We start from the raw sequence: 17,542 nt of genomic DNA on the forward strand, positions 1-17,542 counted from the left end.
AAACTCCACAAGAATCCATACAAACAACGTTTCATAGCTGGATCTGCAAAATGTACCACCAAACCTTTTTTCAAAACTTTTAACTTCTATACTCACAACTGTCAAAGAGGGTGTGCAGTCTTACCACAACACTTGTTACTCCTGTAGTGGTATTGATTCAATGTGGATCCTGAAAAATTCGAAAGACCTTTAGGAGATAATCAGTTATTATCAGACTATTATCTGAATATAATAGCATTAAAACCTATAATTTTTCAACATTGTATACTTCTATTCCCCATACTCGGTTAAAATCCCGACTTAAAAACATTATACGTCGTTGTTTTTCCAACAAAGATGGTACACCTTGATACAAATATATAATTCTTGGTAGAGATTCCTCATACTTTGTAAGAAATAATTCCAAATCATCTTCCAAATATACAGAGGAAGATGTTTACAAAATGCTGGAATTTTTAATCGACAACATATTTGTCGAGTGTGGTGGACGTGTTTTTCAACAAACGGTTGGCATTTCAATGGGAACAAATTGTGCTCCTTTACTTGCAGACCTTTCCCTTCACTCTTATGAGATTGTCTGTATAGCTGATTTGATCAGAAAGAAAGAATATCGTTTGGCTAGATCCTTTAATCTCAGTTTCCGCTATATAGACGACGTATTATCCATAAACAATCCTAATTTCGGGGATTTGATACATCGCATCTACCCCAAAGAACTTGAGATGAAGGTTACTACAGATACTGTGAAGTCAGCCTCATATCTTGACCTACACTTAGAAATCGATGGTAAGGGAAAACTATTGACCAAACCTTACGACAAACTTGACTTTTCATTCAAAATTGTCAACTTTCCTTTCATCTGTGGCAACATCCTTTCACCACCTGCGTATGGAGTGTTCATATCACAACTCATACATTATGCCAGAGCTTGCCGAAACTACGCAGACTTTTTTGTTCACCCGAACTCCAACAAATAGACTTCTTGAACAGGGTTATGTTGCTACAAGATTTAAGTCATCACTACAGAAGTTTTATGGTCGTCATCATGAACTCGTGGATCGTTATGGTGTATCCATCAGCACATGAAAACTGATTTATTCAACGGGTTATAGTTTTCTTTTCCTCGTTTGTCTATCCCGGACTTGACTTTTTAAGAGGAACTCAGCGGGTGTTTCTAGAAAAGCAGAGGACGCTTACCCTACCGGTTCACCTGGTCCATGCTCCCAGTTTTTAGTGGAGTTCGAGTTGCTCATTTGCTTTTGTTACTTTATATGTATGATTTCAGTTACTTTATGTTCTTTGTTCTGTATGTTTGTTTTCCATGTCTGGTCTTTGTCCCTGGATTACATTCTTTTGATTACCGTTATAACCTTGGCTCCCTTGATTACTCTTTAAAACAATCAATCCATCGATCATATCTAAATATGTCCAGTTTGTGTATTTATCACGTTTAAAATCAATGAAAAACATTGTAGTTATTACAAGAAATAAATTAAGATCAAATTAAAAAAAAATTATGCAGAAGTGTTGTTTATAGGGTAGAAAAGTCATAACTATCTGCAGAAATATATGAATCTTATATGTAATGAAGCCGATATAATACATAAAACGATACTCCAAAAAGAGTTAACGCTTTTTTACATTCATAACATTTATTGCAATAATTAATAACAAATTCTTAGTAATTGTGAAAGTACATGTTAATAATTTAGAAATACTAGTGGCAGAACACTTGCTGGAGGATTAAGTTAAACGTGATATGAACGGCTTTTTATGAAGTATTGGTAGCCAGTATAAGGTTGGGACGGTCATATGATCGGTGTTAGTGCACGAAAAAACAGCTGTTGTATGATGTTCTTTAGTTATTTCACTCCCTGTACTATTCGAGAATTGGAAAGTGTTTTTTTTATTAATGGAGCTTCTAATCAATTTTACCTGGAGTACGACGTTTGGGTCTTTCTAAAACTAAATAATTTTTCGGTCTTCAACAATGTCAAGGTCTCTAGTAATAATTTTACCATGTGATGCATATCGAAATGTAGAACTGGCACAACATCCGGATGATGGGCAGTTTGTATTGATGTCCGTATCAATGAACACAGAAGTATAATAAAATATTTTTTCTTGTAGGTTTCTTATAGAATAAGATAGAATATGAGGTTGTTGATTTTCAAAACAATCAGGTATAGATTCAGTAACTGATATTTTTTTTATCGAAAAACACGTATAAACATTTAAAACTTAGTCATAGCAAGTCCTCAACTGGTCTTCCCTGAACATAATCTGACAGAAAGTTTGAAATTTATTCGTCAATTGTTCAGTTAACTACATAATACAGTTATTTAATGGTTATTTATTATCATGGGAAGAAGGGAAGACCCACTAATTAATTTGAAGTTAACTATGTAACTCGATGAATGTGTTCAGGCTGTATGTTTCCTTGTCTATAGAGTTTCCATTTTCGTTCTACAGTACATTTCCTGTTTTTAATACAGGAATTTCCTGACTTTAGACCATTATGGGTCCAAAATATGGGCCAGGTGCCCATATTATAGGAGCATATTGAAATATTCATGATTTCAATGGGATATTCATTTGAAAAAAAAAGATAGGCCCATGCAAAATTTCAATGGGCCAGAAATCGCTAAGAACTGTCGTAAAGGACAAATAAACAGTTTATTTTGGTGCTTTATCAACGGGTCTAGTCAAATAAATGGCCAGTTTAATTCTATCTCAACACAGTTTCTCGCAAAATTGAAGGGTCTATCCCAAGATAACCCCTTAAATAAAATATGTTGAATTAGAACCAACGCTCTTTTTTATTCCCAGTTACAAACGTCGAATATCCGTAACCTTTTAACATAAAGGCGTAAATCTAAATATTCAAAATGACAAATTGACTAAATGAAACAACTCAAAAGTACAGAGGTTGAAGGTCTTAAGTGTAAGTAGATAAATAAACTGTCTTATGCAAGGTGGTGGTTTCCTACTACACTTACTTACTGCTTTAAAGTGCTACATTTAACCACATGACAAGACTTAACTGATCTAAAAATCAAGAATGAGAGCTAATGTCTTTTCGGTCATTCTATTAAAAGACATGTTTATAAAGCGAAACACTACAGCAGAGTTCTTGAGAAATATCATTAAGATGAGACCGTTTGTTGATTTCGCAGTATTGTTCATGCTAGTGGCAAATGTTGCTCCAATGAAAGGTAAAAATTAATAATATAATTTGACATATTATTTAAGGATCCGCTAAAGTTCTGATTTGGGATGAAATAAAAAAATATTTTACTCGCAATTTTAACAACCGATTTAATACATGAAACTTCATAATGTAATATTTTACTTTACTTAAGTATGCTTAAGTTGCACTCCAGCTAAGAATCATGCAAAATGTGATACATGGTTGGAAAGCCGACATATTTTTATTTTTGATATTTTGTTTAAAATGCTTTAGTAAACAAAGTAACATGTGGCTTTTCATATAACCCGTGTTCATAGGAGATAAAAATTGTATAGAATGCACTGCAGATTTCGAAGTTAAGGGAGATAACTCTGTAAATGACACTCAAATACAATAGAATCTATTGGATTTTTAATGTTGAATATCTCCTAAGAGGAGGCAGATTTAAATGAATAATTACACATTTCATAATATAGACCCATAAAACAACTTAACTACAAAATAAAAATATGTAGCTTTTTTCGGGTGTATCACATTTTTTCAGATTTTTCATGATTTTTACAAAGACAGCTACTTAATTTGTTTTATTATTTTATTACAACAGTTAAAGTGTGAACATCATTATCTTATAATCTGCAGCTTTACCGGAAAAGGTTTTATATTATATTATAGTTTCATTTCCTATTGTTTTTACGATAAAATTTTATACGTCACAGGTATTCAACTGATTAGGTAGTGAGTTATGTTCACAGACCTTTTACTTTCATACACACTCAGTTTATTTAAGGCACTGAAGAAGGTCATTAGTTGACTGAAAATTTTGCTCATTATATATTTTATTATAGAGTATTAACATCTTTATCAGTATCGTTGTACAATCCTTTAGACGTATATAATTTTTTTGTTTGTGCTGCAGCGTCATGACTCGACGATCCGATATCCACTAAGTTTGCTGGTTGGCAGATTCCTTTAGACTTTATATATATATATACGTCTCAGAATGTGACGACTCTTTTCGCTACACTGCTCCATCGGATCAAATTGATACAGGGAAGATAACGTAAACTTATAGAAGGGTCTGAAAAAATTCCCAACGATGTCAGAACTGTCAAATTTGCGATGCAAAATTTTGGTCGTTCCCACGCGGGGCTCGAACTCGTACCGCTGTGACATCTATGGCAACACCGCCTGCACTAAGTCCAGCGCCCTAGACCACTCGACCAGCTAGGCTATATTCAAATATAGCTTTCGCTGGCCGGGTCATTCATCCTCGTTGGATTAATCTAGGGCTGTACCTTAGTACACGATGTTTGGTAGTACGGGACAGTTCATTTAGTTATTATTATATAGGATAGAGGACCAAATTAATGATGCATGTCACAACAAATCAATATTATACACACGTCTCAGAATGTGACCACTCTATTCGCTACATTGCTCCATCTGATCAAATTGATACAGGGAAGATACCGTAAACTTAGAGAAGGGTCTGAAAAATTCCCAACGATGTTAGAACTGTGAAATTTGCGATGCAAATTTATGGTCGTAGATGCCATAGATGCAAAGCGGTATGAGTTCGAGTCCCACAGAGGGAACGACAAAAATTTGCATCGCAAATTTGACAGTTCTAACATCATTGGGAATTCTATATATAACACTAACAGTTATATTTACAATAGCTTATTTAAGTGTTACTCAATAAATGAAAGGTAATAAAAATATTACCGAATAAATGAAATCTAGGCAGTAAGCAAAAGGAATAGTCAAAGGATATGAAAATATCAGGGTAAAACATTTATACATGTATAAAGACTGCATCTTATCTTTATATCTGGACCACACAATTATTTCGTTGACTAGTGCTAACACGTTGTTACAGTCCGAAATTAATTTTATGTTTTTGTGTTGAAATATTAATAAGTATTTAGCAAAGTCAAGAGTACAGAGTTAAATTTAATATATGAAGTCACTAATTGTCTTGCTAAGGTTTGATTGCTCGTAAAATAACAGTGTTCTAGCGCCCTAGACAGTTTTGTTTGTTTCACCAATATTGCCACGTAAGAACTTCCTTTGCACTACAACGAATCTGTATACAATGTTATTTTCATACTATTTTTCATTTGGCTTCTACTATTTGGTTAAATTCATTTTAGTTGGCATTTTTTTTCTTTGAGTTTTGCTTTTTAGTGAAACGTTGAAATAGTTATTATTGGGGGAGCTAATCGATAATCAAGGGGACTAAGATTCTAGCAAAAGTCAAAAGAATGTAATTCTGGGACAAGAATAGACATGGAAAACAGACACGCACAACAAAGAACAGAAAATGACCAAAATAATACATACAAAGAACAAAAGTAAATGAGCAACTCGGATTAAATTAAAAACTGGGAGCATGGACTAAATCCACTGTTAAGGTAAGCGTCCACTTCTATTCTATAAATACCCACCGATTTGCTCATGAAAAGTCAGGTCCAAGGTGGACGAAAGAGGAAAGGAAAACTATGACATGACGAACAAATCAGTTTCCATGATGCAGATGGATACACCGTTCCACGCGTTCATGATAACGACCATTCAACTTCTATAGTGATTACTTCAATCTTGTAGCAACATTACCTTGTTCCAGAAGCCTAATTGTAAGAAATCTAGAGCGATGCAACAAGTCTGCGTAGTTACGACACTCTGGCATAACGTATGAGTTGTGATATAAAAAAATATATATAGAGGTGCTGAAGGGATGTTGCCACAGATGAAAGGAAAGTTAACAATACGGAATGAACAGTCATCGCGTTTGTCGTATACATGTAGTTTGGTCAATAGTTTTCCTTTACCATCGATCTCTAATAAGATATAAGATATGAGGCTAAGTTCACCGTGTCTGTAGTATCTCAAGTTCTTTGGGGTAGGTGCGATGTATCAAATACCCGAAATATGATTGTTTAGTGATAATACGTTATCTATATAGCGGAAACTGAGGATCTAGGTAAACGATATTCCTTCTTTTGGATCAGATCAGCTACAAAGTCAGCCTCATAATAGTGAAGGAATAGGTCAGCAAGTAGAGGGCACAAATTTGTTCCCATTGGAATGCTGACTACTAAGACTAGGTGGTTCAGAACTGTTAATTTATTCTCTTGATTGAATGGCTACAGTGAGGATATTTGTGAGTTTTAATATTCATAATCTTCAAACAATATTCTACTATTTTTGAAAATCTGCAGACAAAATAAAGACTTATAATTTATATCAATAACAAATCATATCTTGTGAAAAACAACAGACTTAAGTAACAAATGTACAGACGATGAAATTGATAAAACGTTGATCTTTTCTTGATAGACAATATATTATTTATTAATAATATTTAAGGCTTTTCCTATGAGGGACGACGGTGGTTGTTCTCAAATTACATATAACTTTATTGGTAATGCACCGTTATGTTCCTATATCGCTGATGTTTTGACCAGTGGGAATATGCGAGACTTCTCATTTTATACGATGTGTGTCTGCGTTTAAACTTCAAACAATCACATCATAACTGCATACGTGATTCGGACAGGAAGACTTTGAGCAATTGGTGTTTTTACAGAGTATCTACATATGTTGGACGCTCCGTCCCAATAACTAATTAACGCCTCTACTTGTCGATGCTTATCTACACACTCATGAGGCAGGCTTTATCCACAAATTACTTCAACAACTGGAACGAACATCGGTACAGTCCTTTGATTGTAGCTTCTTTTATATAGACCATTAATCGCGAAACACTCATCTATTTGGTGGCTATCTACAGTTTGTCTTGTAAAAATATCTTGGAATAAAGAACACTAGAGATTCACTTAAGTCTTTTTTTACCTTGATCTCCGTATTGTATTTGATAGCCCCGTTAGCAGTTGTTGTTTTCCTATGTAAAACATGCAAGGTGTTCCCGTTAATACATTCATTTTTATTCACATTTGCGTTGTTAAAAGTTGTGACCATTAGACTAATTTTGTAGGCAAGTCGATCATACACAATGAGTTGCTCTCGGCACAAAGTTTTTGTTTGAATCTGTGGTAATACCCATCTATGCCTCATATTACATGTTTTCAAATACTTTTAATCGAAAAGAAAAGGTGTACATTTTTTTTCAATACTAGTTTTTCATTGGTAGTTTGAAAAGAAAATTTTACTTGTTTGATAAAATATGGCGGTATTTGCTCCTTCGTTGTGCTTACTTGCTTGAAAACTCAGTATCCTATCCCAAAAACTTGTTGTTTTCCTGCATCAAGCAATGCTCATCTATAAAACATCTCGGTCACATTATTATACCATTCAGTAGTGTTCGACGTCGTCTTCATTAGTTAATATCTTGTGATTTAGCATATCTGGATTTCTAGGGGAGGTAATGTTCACTGAACATAATTATGTAAAGTTACTGCAAAACGACTCTGCTGTATAAAATGTTTGCAAGTTATATTGTTTTGTCAATACGTTGAATTGTTAGTTTTCACTAAAAGGACATATTACAACAATTTGAATAAGTCAGAAAACAATGTTTCCTTATATTTCAGAAACATAATATGACATAAGGTGCATACATAGTTTTCTTTATTTCAATATTAAGAACAATTTTCTAGACATTTGCTCTAATAATGTTTAACATTAACTTTTTTTCCTTTTTAGATTTGGAAGCATGGTGTATATGTCGCCCAAAATGTCAAAAGAATGAGTTTACCAGTGTCGATGGTGATTGTGGTCTTAATTTTTTCGGGAAAAGATATGACACCTGTTGTAAACTTTTGCCTAAACAGGAGGTGAACAATTATCCAGCTGGAATTAAAAAATAAATACTCCAAGGGTTAATTGTCCTTTTCTTCTTCCATGATAAACACTTTTCTTACATTTTAAGTACTAGTCCATATAATATTCAGACACTGCCCATGGTAAAGTGATTAATGATGCAGAAAAACTCATGGATCAGACGATGATTTTTTTCGTCTGTATATGCTATATTTTTATGTTACAATAGTCCTTTCTGTATTTAGATCTGTACTTTTGAGAAAACTACACTTGAACTTCCCACTAAAATCCACCAAATCAAACCAAATTAAGAACGATAACTCTTGCAAAGTGCTAATTTCATGTACAATTTCTATAAATTTTATCTCAAAAGCACAACCCCCATGAAGAATTAAGACTGGTTATATGATCTATTACGGTTTCAATAACTAAAACTGAGTTCGGCGTTTTTTTTTACATGAATGAATCGCCTCCTTTCTGATTTTTATAAAGACTGCTACTTAATACTAGTACAACCGGTGGTATGACACCGTTTTACTACTTTGTGGATAATTACGAGCATATACTTTTATTTCCATTATAAACTTTTACATACACAAATCGTTTTTATGTTTCCTTACGAATAACCAATCTGTAGTCATTGCAAGCATTCATATTTAGCTCGTACGCACTCGTAAATAATTTTGATAATAAGTAGACATTTATATCGATTCGAAGAAGATGACATTTTTTTTTTTACTTGTCAAAAACTATTACACGAATCTCCACGAATCTTCAACAATTAATTTATTCGTAAAGAGCTCGCAAACCACTTTTTACACATCGTAAATCATCGTTAACCGACCGCAAGAACTCGTAAAGCATGCATTCGCAAGGACTATTTGGTTTGCTAATTTATACGGTTGTTTAATAAATCAGATGATTTACAGATGATTGCAAGTAGTGAAAACAAGAATTCGCGTGAGCAAAGATATACGAATACTTTGCCTAGGACGAAAGAGTGGCGTGACAGTGGGAGAAGAATGGTATAATTTTAACTTGTTTCACCGTAACAAGTCCACATTCCTTAATGTTTTTTTTAGAAAATGCACGAGGCTGTGTGGCTTGAATCTAAGTGAGTGGATACAAAACTCATTACCGTTCATAAAAAAAAACTCGTAACTAAACCGCCAATAATCGTAAAAAATCGTTAGGTTGTTGAGGATTATAGAATTTCTTAATACCGCGGGAACTGTGTGACTCATGTTAAACGTTTTGGCACTTTTTTAACGTCATTCACTATGTTTCTATGTAAAAACGTCGTATCTATGAAGAAAACGTCAGTTAGCTATCCTCCATTAAATGTTATGTCTAAGAAATGCAATTTTATTACTATACGATCATGACATTGGTGCCTTGACCAGAATAAGATGAATTCGTCGAGGATAAAGACTGTCCGAGCTGGAAGTCGAGCTGCGATTACTAGATTCTTCAAGAAACGTGATGACTTGAAGGAAGAAGAATAATTTGACATTGATCGAGCAGGCCCGATTATAGGCTCTAATATGAACAAAGTGTTATTCTAAAATTGGACGACGAAATCATTGCCAATACAAAGAATGAAGATAATGATTCAGAAATGACAGATGCAGATAATTATAAAATAGATATAGAAACATATTTGCGCCTCTACAAGAAGTTAATGCAAACCACTCAAACATCACAAGACAAGACTGCCCTTAAACAAGGCAACGCCCTGATCCAATAGCTTGATAGTTGATACCCTACACAGTATCAACTCGACCGAAAGTCTTCGCAAAGAAATAGTTAAGAAAAAACGCCATTTCAATTCGAATGGAAGAATGAACACAGAAAACTACAATCAAACTAAAACCTGCATTTTCTGCGAAGAACAACATTTACCAGAAGACTGTAAGACAGTTGTAGACTGTAAAGCTAGATGGAACATAGTAAAAGAGCAGAATTTATGTTTTAATTGCTTCGGTAAGCACAAAGCGTCTGATTGTAGTTATATACACAGTTGTCGTAAATGTAAAAGTAGGCACACACAAGCTTGTGCAATGATATTGAGGCATCGCAAACTCAACTTAGCAATACCGAAAATGACACGCCAATTTTGCACACCTCTGCAATTCAACAGAATTCAACTGTTTTCCTGAAGACTGTCGTAGCTCCCGTTTTGTCCCTTATCCAGTGCGACGACGCTACGACACTTTTTAATGAAGGGGCACAACGACCTTTTATTACGCAAAAATTAGCTGAAAAATTAAACTCTAAACCTACAGTCAAAGAAACGTTGAACATGGCGGCTTTCGGATCCTCAGGCAAGAGCGTTCGCCAATTAAACAAGACGACAGTATACTTAGAAGCTGACTCTGGAGAAAAAATACTGCTATCAGTATTGATCGTTCCTACGATTGCTGTTCCTATACAGAACAACCGCCGTCACTTATCACAGAAAATGTCGTATTTGAGAGGACTAAAACCTGCCCATCCGCTTTCACAAGACGACAATTTTGATATATCGCTACTCATAGGAGCCGATCACTTTTGGGACATCGTCAAGGATGAGATTGTAAGGGTCAACGGACCAACAGCGATGAATTCGAGGATAGGATACCTTTTATCTGGACCCATGAACAAAAAAAAGACGACAGTGCAACTCTCATTTAATGCATATAATGGCTAACCGCGTAGAGGAAGAACATGACATAGAAAAATTCTGGAAGTTAGAGTCAAAGGAACGAGAACCTCGACACAGAAATTAATAACATCAAACTATACGCTTCGAAGTCGATTTCGTATGAAGATGGGAAATATGTAGCATGCCTGTCGTGGATTGAATTGCCGACAAACGAGATGATCACCAGAAAACGTATAGAGATAGTGATTTACGGTTAAGCAAAAACCAAAATTGTTGAAAATATATGGAGATATCATTAATGAACAAGAAAACGAGGTTTTATCGAGAGTGTAGATGATACTGATACCGAACACCAGTCACAGCGCACTCACTACATTCCACACCATCCAGTCAAGAAAGATGCTACGACTACCCCGATTCAAATTGTGTACGATTGTAGCTGCAAAGAAAAAGCTTCTAGTCCTAGTCTAAATGATTGTCTGCGCTCGTATCCGTCAATATCAACTGACATAACGGAAATACTTACCAGATTTCATGTACACAAATATGCAGTAATGACAGACATCGAAAAAGCGTTTCTGCAGGTTGAACTACACAAATCACACCGTGAAGTCACAGGATTCTTTTGGCTAAGCAACCTAGTCGATCCTAACAGTCCTTGGATAACTTACCGCTTTAAGTCCATCCTCTTTGGGGCAACATGCTCCCCATTTTTTCTGAATGCCACACTCTTAAAACACTTCGAGGAAAATCCAAGTGAAGCAGCCTCAAGACTTGCACAGGACTTGTATGTAGATAATGTACTCACTAGTTTCAACGATGAAGATGATCTGGTGAACTTCTACACAAACTCTAGACGTTAATGAAGAACGAGGGTTTCAACTTGAGATCATGGAACTCAAACTCTAGTTTACGAGATTTAGCTGACAACGTGCTCGATTCAGGAAGCGACATGAAAATTCTAGGAATCAGATGGAGTGTGCGAGACGATCTATTAAAAGTCAACATAGATACAAATATGAAAAAGGTCACAAAACGAGAAATCTTGAGTCAGTCATTGAAGATTTTCGGTCCTCTTGGAATACTTAGTCCAGTAACCGTGAAGGCTAAGATATTTATGCAATTACTATGGAAAAGAAATCTAGGATGGGACGAATGCATACTAATAGGATTAGCAGATCAATGGTCAAATTTAGCAATTGAACTGTCAGAAGCTTCAGAGATATCAGTATCAAGACTCTTACACGATGAAGGAGTATCATCAGAACCTGCACATCTTTACCGACACGCCTCAGCAAGTTTATGGAGCTAGTGCGTACTTAGTGCAAGGAACACAATCGCAGCTTGTAATGGCCAAAAACAGAGTGGCACCACTAAAGTCAATTACCTTAGTTAGAATTAATGGGCGCATTACTTGGAGCGAAACATTTATCGACTATACTTCGAATCAGTAGTATGACTTTTTGGTGCGATAGTCAAATTATTCTGAGTTGGTTACAACCGACGAAAATTATGTTGCCATTTGTTTCGAGAAGAATCACAGAAATACGGAACTAGTTGGAAGTAAAGCTTGGAGCTACTGTCCGACGGATGATAATCCCTGTGATCTTTTTACGCGAGGCATGTCAAGCACGAAGCTGAGAAATTACTCGAAGTGGTTTAATGGACCAACATAGATTCCGTACAGTGACAAATGTCTGACATGGGACCGAAATTGCGTTCTGACGATATCATTAACTGATGAAACAGAAGACGAGAAAAACTAAACAAACAAAGAAGGATTTAGAACAAGTCGAAGTCGTAATCAATTTGGATAGATACAGCAGCTATCAGAAGGCATTACATATTATGGCATACGTTCTACGATTTATTGATAACTGCCGATTAGACATGTCCGACAGAAAAATTGGTCAATTGGAAGCGCAAGAAGTTCAAAATGCATCAATTACATTACTTCGAAACGTACAATAAAATATTTTCAAGAATGAATTTGTGAACATTACTACGAAGGATTCAATTCGCCTACCGATAGTGCGTCAGTTGTGACTTTACATGGACGACAAAGGTTTACTACGTTCTGTGGGCAGAATCGACAATGCTGCTGTTAGTGACACTGTGAAGTATCCGTTCTTACTGCCGTCAAAACATTCTTTAACCAGACTGATTATTTTTGACGAATATAAACGCCAAGCTCACATTGGGCTGAATGCAACTATAACATTTAATTAGCAGACATTTTGGATACCCAAAATTCGACAAAAGGTAATAAAAACAGTACTTCGTAGTTGTATCCCGTGCAGAAAGATAATCAGCCAACCTTATAGTGCACCGGACCCACCACCTTTACCCAGAGATCGTCTCGGAGAAGACCACCATTCAGTATCACTGGAGTTGACTTTACTGGTGCTCTATTTTTAAGGAATATTGCTGAAAAGGAATCTAAGGCATACTTATGTCTTTTTACATGCGCGACAACTAGAGCTGTCCACATTGAGCTTGTACGCGATCTAACTGTACATTCCTTTATACTGGCTTTCCGTAGATTAAGTCGATGATATCTACCACACACAATGTTTTCTGATAATGCGACTACTTACAAAAGTGCTTCTACTGAAATAACATTTTTGTTCAATTCTAAAACCGTGCAAGGGAAACTTAGAGAGCACGGAACTGTCTGGATGTTTATACCTATCGGAGCTCCATGGTATGGAGGGTGGTGGGAGCGTCCAAAAACTCACTGAAGAAAACATTAGGAAGGGCACTTATATACTTTGATATGTTATATAATATCGTAACAGAAAACGAATGCACCTTAAATGACAGACCATTAAAATACATATCAACAGATGAAAATGACCCAAAACCCCTCACCCCGTCTTATCTTCTGTACAGACGTAGATTAAGGACACTACCGTACCCGTCAAAGGACTTTTGAGAGAGCTCACAAAAATTGTTAACACTTTCTAGTGCTGTGAAACGAACATTACGCCAGAAAGAAATCATTGAACATTTTCAAATTCGATGGAAAAGAGAATACTTAACTTCCCTTCGTAAATTTCACAAAGCTCATGTGGACAATCGGCACAAAAAAATCAAGTACATAAGAACTCATCGCGAACATTATGGAACATTGATGTTGTACAGGACCTTGTGCGCGGCGGAGTTGACATGGTGAAATCTGCAATAGTTCGTACGAAATTCGGAGTGACCAACAGACCCATAGTAAAACTTTATCCGTTGGAAATAAATGCCCGAACATCAGATGATTGTAGTGTACCCAGGAAGTGCCAACGGTTGATCGAGAAAAGGGTTACCAAAAAGTGATTTTAAAAGGGCTACAAATATTCTATTATATTACATGAACTTTAAATTTGCAAAGAGTATTACGTAATCATGATTTTTTTATTTTCTTTTGATGCGGAACATTTTCTTATTTTCATTGTGTGTTAATGATCAGTACCAGCTTTCAATTTCCGCGGCCCGCAGTGTGTTGATGATTATAGACTTTCTTAATACCACAGGAACTGTGTGACTCATGTTAAGCGTTGTAGCACTTTGTTAACGTCATTCACAATGTTTCTATGTAAAAACGTCGTATCTATGTAAAAAACGACAATTAGCTGTCCTCCATTAAATGTTATGTCTAAGAAACGTCTTTTACTCAGTCTACGCTAAACACAACGCAATTATATCACTATACGATCACAAGGTTATGGTAAACCCTTCGTTATTTATTCCTAAAACCTTGAATCTAATCGTGGCAATTTGCAGTCTACTCGAAATTATATTTAACAATATCGTATATGCATTCGTAAATTCCTCGTAATGAATCATGAACTATTATCGCAAAGGCATCGAATTATTAGTAAATCGTATTTTAGTAATTGTTCATACTCATAACCACTCGAAAAGCAGTCACAAATCACTCGTTAAAGTGGCCTACAGGCAACGACTCGTGAATAAGTTTTACGAATCTTGTTAATTTTAAGAATCTTAAGGATTCTTAAGAAATATTCCTGTATCTGTAGGAGGTAAGACAAAAGTAATTTTAAAACTAAATTACTCATAATCAGCTATCTTAAGATTTAGGTTATAATTCAGAAGAAGACTGCACTGTCTCACCTGTGTTTGATATCTATGTAGACAGGTAGGTCACGTTTAAAATGAAACGTTGAGATACCAATATTATCATAATGCATATGTTTTCACTGGCAGCATGAGACTGCTCATCTAATTTCTGAGTCAATTTATTGTGATTACGACCCTCTTGGAGAAAATTTTAAAGCGTTATGAATTATCATTTTGATATTAATTCGGTTAATATCAAATCGGAATTTTTGTCATTATCCTTCATTAATTCCCGATGCATGTCAACCAAGTTTCTGTTACAAATGAAGTTGATAAAGTATTATATTTATATAAAACAAAGCATGTGTAATCGGAGTGATGTAGTAATGAAATAAAATTGAAAAGAAAATTATGGTTAGACCGTAGATAGACTAGATAGTAGGGTTAAGGAATCCGTTGTATCCATGTTCATTTCTGACAGGTGTAGATATTTACTTTTAATGTTACGGTTACAAATAATTGTTGCCCATAAGTATAGGCATTGTACTGACGTCACCATAACCTGACAATAACCCAATACAATGAAGGCACTTTCACTGTCATTGATGTAATTCCATTTTTTACAACCTGACATGTAATGAGCTGAAGAGTTGATGTCATTTTAGATCAGGAACTGCACTGTTATTAAAAGGGTTCCTGTGTACAATCTTGGTTTTAGTTTGGTTTGTTCATTTATCTTTGTATTTTTAGTTTCTTTGTGTTTTAATATGCTACGAATTCACTTTACAACAGATCCTAAGATTGTATTTGTAATTTTTGTATTGATACGATATAAGTTGTTTGTCCTGATCTGCGTGGAAAATACTGTGTATTGACGTTGGAAAGCAAACATCGTCGCAAATGAAGACTGAATGATGATAAACGGGCTTGTGGTTATCAACAATCTTCTGCTTAAATAATATAACAATAGTTTATTGGTTCCTGTGAAAAGAATTAAATACTACAAATAAAACTTTTGATTTACAAACGATGTACTGCTGGGTTCTTCTAGGTCTTGTTTGCAGGTACAATAGCATATATCAAAGTGGAAATTGTTCTTGCTATACTTGAATACTGAAAAGGTAACATGAACTTGCTTTAATAAGTTTTAATTACTCAAATAAGCTTGAAGATTTAAATCCAAACTGTTTTAATTCAAGTAATCAAGGAATTAACGTTTTCTGTAACGTTCTGTCCATTTCGTATTTAATCGAATTTGTTGTAATTCCGATGGCAATTTAATTAACGTCCAACCAACAACTTGAGTAATTCTATTTAAACTTATCATAGGGGTGGTATAATTCAGATTTAAAACATTTATATAAAAAAGATGTTTTAATTCAACATAAAAATATGAAATCATGAAAAAGATATTGTATTTGGCCTTTCATTTATCAAATTGAACATGAAATGTGAGATATAATGTATAAAAAGTATTACCCATCAATTGAGTAGTGACACAATCGTTCAGACACCTTCTATTTTAATTATGTTTGTACAGTCACCATCATCCACATCTTCTGAGGTGCTTTTTTTCTTTTTTTTTGTCGATGTCGATGCAAGTTTTCATTCAACAACTTGTATAGTCAATATAACTGAGATTGATAAGCTTTCTCGTTCTGCTTATTTTTGAAAATTTTGTAATATTTTGTTTATTCTATCTTTTTTCGTGACTTGGATATCGTGTTTGGCATTCGATTGAAGCATTAAAAAAAGTACGGAAGCGTTTACTTCCTCATTTGTCAATTCAGGCATCAAACTGTCGTCGAAATTTATATGAAAAAAATCTTAAATTCGACGTTTAAAAACAAGTACTAATTGTAAGTGTTTGTAAGAATCAGGCAAAATGGGAAAAATCAGAAACATGCATGTCAAAACACCACCGATCAGAAACATGCATGTCAAAACACCACCGATCAGAAACATGCATGTCAAAACACCACCGATCAGACAATGTAATATTACTCAAGGATGCTTTCTCTATTTGAAGACCATTATTTGAAATCAACGTCACTGATTTTGCTCAGAAATTTGTCAATAGAATGTAAGAAAAATAAGGTTTTAGACAGAGTCATCTGCCCTTGAAATGTTCTTTTCAGTGCATGTCAATGAAATTATAATTCAATGCACCAACATGATATGGAAAATGGTGTCTTTTTTCCTTGATTCTGATGGTGCAGTTAGTTAAATTACTCTTTCAAAATTATGTTGTTTTTTTTTCATACCACGTTTCACCCACTGCCTGATTCTTACTAGAGACTGAAACTTAAAGACTAAAATACTATATGATGGATTTGGCATTTTGATTTCTAGATGTTGAATATCATTTTCGTAATGTTTTCTATTTAATATACGATTTTTTATATCATATTGACGTAAAGTTAGCAGTTTGATCAATATCAAGTGAAGGTACTGTCAATTGAAGCTTTCACTTAAAAACTTTTTTTCTGAGGTAGCACGCACCAAATCTATAAAAATGCATAGGTTAGCATATCTAGTCACTTTGTATTTAAATTTTAAAAAAATATGCATATTTGATATTGAAAAGAAATGTGTTTTTAAGATTCAACTGATGTCAACTAGAAATGGAAATGAAAATAACATATTACAATATGTAAAACAGCAAAACTTCTTAGCGAAAGATCACAGAAATCCGATGTCGTCTCGACACTTTCCCTTTCGTGGTGTTTTATGTTATTGCAGCACGTATTATTTAATAACAAATATCCGATTCTGGAAAATAGTCTATCATGATTTCATTCAATTATAAAACAAAACGTCTTCGACATCTAATCAATACCCACTTTCTACTATATTAA

General features: G+C 34.7%; 1 protein-coding gene across 1 annotated transcript; it reads left to right on the plus strand.

The window, feature by feature from the left end:
- The first annotated feature begins 3,007 nt into the window (after positions 1-3,007).
- On the plus strand, positions 3,008-8,035 carry LOC148629101 (uncharacterized). The gene is made up of 2 exons (XM_088564749.1): positions 3,008-3,215; positions 7,856-8,035. The coding sequence occupies exons 1-2, from the start codon at positions 3,062-3,064 to the stop codon at positions 8,017-8,019; spliced, it is 318 nt and encodes a 105-aa protein (XP_088420875.1). The 5' UTR covers positions 3,008-3,061; the 3' UTR covers positions 8,020-8,035.
- Positions 8,036-17,542: the final 9,507 nt, after the last annotated feature.

The sequence above is a fragment of the Perna viridis genome, chromosome 1 (genome assembly GCF_037379345.1).
Source record: "Perna viridis isolate PV_CMFRI_1.1 ecotype Kerala chromosome 1, ASM3737934v1, whole genome shotgun sequence".
NCBI classification, from domain to species: domain Eukaryota; kingdom Metazoa; phylum Mollusca; class Bivalvia; order Mytilida; family Mytilidae; genus Perna; species Perna viridis.